This window comes from Cupressus sempervirens, chromosome 10, assembly GCF_028749045.1.
Source record: "Cupressus sempervirens isolate cs-2001-9-10 chromosome 10, ASM2874904v1, whole genome shotgun sequence".
Taxonomy (NCBI): Eukaryota; Viridiplantae; Streptophyta; class Pinopsida; order Cupressales; family Cupressaceae; genus Cupressus; species Cupressus sempervirens.
The window spans coordinates 651,297,936-651,302,504 of record NC_143127.1 but is presented as its reverse complement, the minus strand read 5'-3'; the positions used below and the strand labels follow the sequence as shown (position 1 = coordinate 651,302,504).

The window sequence follows — 4,569 nt, the reverse complement described above, 5'->3', positions numbered from 1 at the left end:
ATATATAAAAGTGGCATATGCTTTATAAAAGTTATCATTTTCTTAAATAAAAATAATGTTGAGAGGTGTCGTGCACTAATTTCGATGAAGCTACAGATTTTTTTGTGAATCTAGGAAATGTACATATTGATTAAAGGAAATATCTCCACTGTAGCAGACTTTTCTGACAAATAATTAATTTGTTCTTATTTTCTAATTTTTAATTTAGAAAAAAGAATTAATGTCACACATTTACTTTTGGCCAATCAAAAACAAGAAATTAGTTTGTTTAAGTTGATTTTTAAAATAAATCTTCCCCAACTTTAGTGTATTACAGTTTTTTTTTTTTAGACAAAATGAATTTTAAATATATAAACTAAATCAAGATTGATATTATTTATATCCAAACTCCCCTGCCATAAGGATTGATCTTTATTTTTCTTTATTTTTTAGTTGTTGCAATAGATTTCTTTTAGACGAAAAGATTTTTAAATATATAAAGTAAATCAAGATTGATATTATTTATATCCAAACTCCTCTGCCATAAGAATTGATCTTTGTTTTTCTTTATTTTTTAGTTGTTACAATATATTTCTTTTAGACCAAATAATTTTTTAATATATAAACTAAATCAAGATTGATATTATATATATCCAAATTCCTCTCCCATAAGGATTGATCTTTATTTTTCTTATTTTTAGTTGTTACAATCAATTTTTTTTTCCTCTATCACAAGGATAACTACAATATTTCTATTTTTGATGATAATATGAGTGGTAGTTTTGATAAAAAAATTGTCGTTCTCAAGAGTAACCATATAGTATACTGATCCTCATTTTTGGTAAACCATTTATTTTGACATCTAGCAAAAAGGATGGTCTAATGAAAATCCCGAGTTAGGAGCTTCCTAAAATCTACCGTCAAATGACACTTTTAATGAGAGCACTGTAGAAGCTATACCATGTGGAGACATTTTGGAGCACAGTTTATAAAACTATTACTGATAAGCATGCCCAATAGAATTACCAACACTATATGCCACTTAGCTAAAAGCATGTGCTTGCGAAGACCATTGTAGATGGAATACAAATATCATTGGCATACCCTTGGATTTCTTGGGGATGAAATGTGTCAGTGTTTTTTTCTTTGTTACCCACGATTCTATCCTGGCAACTTAGTTTCGGCAGTTTTAGAGCTCTCTGGAGCTGTTTCGTACCAGCTAAGCAAGCTTGCTAGAGACCTCAAGAGAACTAAAAGTGGTTTTCAAGACTACCGAATCTGGTATTGCTACACGCCTGTGAAGATCGTAGGCTCAGACTTGCATATTCTTCTCATCCTTGACCTCAGTTTGGCAGTTTCCTGACATTCTGAACAATTTCAAGGGCAGTGCTCTGAGAAACCACTTTTTCGTTGTTTTTACGAGTGTTTCAAGGCTGCTTGTGGCTTCTTTTTCTGGTTTCTTATATAAATTTGAAGTCTTGCGCTTCGGAAAGTTAGGCTTGGGCCCTTTCAGTGGTTTTGGAGCCAGGAAATGTTCCAGTGGGTTGTCTTCGGAAGGGCTTATTGGTTGCGAGAGAGAAAACTCTGGGGTTAGGAAAGATGGAGCAGAAGCATGCAGTATCCCTACTACTGAAAAATATTCCATGTAGAATGATGAAGTAGAAGCCCATTGTGGAGTACACTTTGGAACGACGCATTCCTCCAAATGCAAGCCAATCTCACCTGATGGATGAGGGAAAATATTCTGAAGGAGAACCCTAACTGCCATTGAACCCACAAGCCATTTCTACAGACAATGCTAAATATTAGTTTTGATATGCTATATAATGACTTCAGAACTTTTAGTCTACTTGTGCCAAAATCTGTGTACACACCCAATAGCAGAGAGTTTTAACAGTTAATATGTGAGAAAAATAAATGAGAAATATACTAGGGAGAAAAAAATGGAAAATGTTTCAGAGGATCGTCGTATAAAGAACCGTTGGTTGAATAAAAACTGAAAGAGCGACAGAAATAACCAAAACCCTTCACGACTTTCACCCTTGTCTCTCAAATTACTCTTCAATGCATCTAGTCGGTGAGCCGTGCTTCTTCATCAAATGACTTGTTTCAGATTCTAACCTCTCCAAAAACCATGATTCTGCTCTGTCCAAATTTTAGAATTGATTTTTGCTTCAACTTCTCTGACATATTAAATTCATCTTATCTCGTCGCAATAAATGTCTTTATCTGATGCCAATGAATGTGACCTTCTCTCATCAGCTTGTCTTTTCACAATTTCTTGTTTTTTTTTTCCTAGGAAATCCCAAAAAACCCAGCAAAATCGGATTCAACCAATCAATAATTAGGAATTTGCATTCAATAATTGTTTTTTTAAATATAGCTTTTTTTAAACTTTAGAATATGACATCAGATTACACAAAAAGTAAATTGAAAATGGTTCCTTGGGACTAATATATAATTTGTGTTTGGGTTTCTTACAATCCTACACCTCACCACCCCAAATCCAATATATATATGTTCTTCCACTCATAATACGAAGATTCATTAAAAGGTAATACTAAAATAATAATAATTTATCATTCTTCCACTGATCACTGCAATTTGCACCCCATTATATGGAAATACTACCTAGCTTAATTAGTTTGATATCAAACGTGTTATTTAAGAGAGAAATGTGAGCACATCGCTGAATTATTGGGTAGTCTCCCACGTGGAGCGATAATTAGTCGGCGACAGCATTGCATTGCATTGTTGTAAAACGGACTAGGCCTACCTACGTGTCTCAACCCAACGGCTTCTTCTATTTCGCTTTGCAAACGTTTTTCTTATGCCAAATCATTTCCTATGCTTTCTTCCTCCCTTGAATACCACTCTTCATTAAATCATTTCATCGTACTATCTAAACTTCAATTCCATCGAATTTGCTCTCTGTTTTGGTTAAGCGAGGTCTCAACTCCACTCGTTCACCATTGATTTCTTGGGAATCGGAAGCGATCATCACAATGGAGCCCACAAATCGGATTCCGCCATTGATTGTCCTCAACAACCTCTACGCAGTCGCCGTAAGTTTTCTTTGCTCAATCTACGCACTTTATTTGACGCAATTTATGCAGAATTTGTTCGTTTAATCCTGATATTGTTCTGGTTTAAATGTATGCAGCAGTACAGTCAAGCCTGGGAAAGATAAAACCCCAAACGCTGCAACATCTACTGTCACAAGGAATTTGTATTAGCGATTCCGAAAGTTTTCACAGGGACGATCAGATTGGAGCTTCTGAAGGAATTAAGACCCTCGATCTGTTTCCACAGCATCCGCTAGGGTTTCAATCCAACGGTCCACAGGAAAATAGTCAATCGGCTGTGTTGGATGCACAAATTGAAATTTGTGAAGCTGTTACAACAAATTCAAGGCAAATTGTTTCAAACTCAGAAAAATCGAGAGAAGGGGGAAAGCAAAGCCACGCTGTCGAAACTTCTAATTTCAGTAAGTTTTCCGCCCAAATTTGTGATATTTGAGAAAGGGGGAAAAACAATTGTATAGATCAGTACATTAACGACGGATTGATTTTGCTCTTCAACTGGCGAAAAAGCTGTCCCTTCAACGATTTCTGCAGAAACGGAAGGACAGGTATGTCGAGTTTCTTGTGTAAATTTTGGACAAAAAACAGAGCATTTCAATGGCGAATTTTGACAAATTTGTGTTTTGTGTGTATAGACTGATCAGAGTCATCCCTTACGTGACGTCATCGAAGTAAGGAATATCAAATTGTCTATTTACTTGTCAATGGGAAAGCGAAAGAAAGGATTTATGATTTCTCAACTTTCGAAGAAATCGAGTACCATATTTTTCAACGTGTTTTGACCAATTCAAATTCTGTTCGCTACTAATCAACGCCAAAAATTTAGACCGGCGTTTGTGATTGCATTGTGTAAAATACAATTCATTAAATGAGGAAAAATATGTTCCTTTTATTTGGGAAATGAGGTATTGGGTTGTTGTTTATTCTAGCGTAGTAAATAACAAGGATGCATAGCGTCAAGTTCTTTGTCGATAAAGGGTAAAGAATATAAAGAAAACCAAATTTGAATCGATTGTTTCTCATGTGTTGTATGCTTGCAAATGTTATATCAACATAGGTGTTTGAAGGTTTTGTATTGTAATACAAAATATTTTGGAAATGAGTAGATTGTTAACAACTTTTTGTTTTGTTTTGTCTTGTTTCATCATTCTTTGTTAAGTGTAGACTCTTAACCAAAATATTGATGAATTACCTTATTTTATTTATGATTAGGTAAGATAGATCTCAATAAAATTTGCTTCAGTCTAAATTATAAAATATAAGAATTACATAAGGTATTGGTAGCTCTAACTCACATAATACATTGAATTTTTTTTATTAGCATTCTATGACTTTTATCAAATTAAATATTTTATTTATTTCACGTTATAAAATAAGAGTTACTATCTATTTCTAGTTATGCCTTTGTTAAAAACCTAGTGATTTTTATTCTATGTTTAAGATGTCAAATAAAACTTTAATCTCTAACAAAAATATTTTAATTAGTTTTTTTTTTTTTTAATTTCTT

At 33.6% G+C, this 4,569-nt stretch overlaps 1 protein-coding gene across 1 annotated transcript; it reads left to right on the top strand.

Moving 5' to 3' along the window:
* Nucleotides 1-1,105: 1,105 nt before the first annotated feature.
* LOC149535508 (uncharacterized) lies at nt 1,106-3,963 on the top strand. Its single transcript, XM_089806153.1, has 5 exons — nt 1,106-1,260; nt 1,367-1,596; nt 2,922-3,044; nt 3,143-3,610; nt 3,698-3,963. The coding sequence occupies exons 1-4, from the start codon at nt 1,106-1,108 to the stop codon at nt 3,496-3,498; spliced, it is 864 nt and encodes a 287-aa protein (XP_089662279.1). The 3' UTR covers nt 3,499-3,610; nt 3,698-3,963.
* The last annotated feature ends 606 nt before the right edge of the window (nt 3,964-4,569 follow it).

Bases quoted from the DNA above. Each gene is read 5' to 3' on its own strand.
- LOC149535508 (XM_089806153.1), top strand. From the start codon at position 1,106: ATGTGTCAGTGTTTTTTTCTTTGTTACCCACGATTCTATCCTGGCAAC. The intron at 1,597-2,921 runs GTATCCCTACTA...TCTGTTTTGGTT, and splicing joins AGATGGAGCAGAAGCATGCA to AAGCGAGGTCTCAACTCCAC. The intron at 3,045-3,142 runs GTAAGTTTTCTT...AAATGTATGCAG, and splicing joins ACAACCTCTACGCAGTCGCC to CAGTACAGTCAAGCCTGGGA.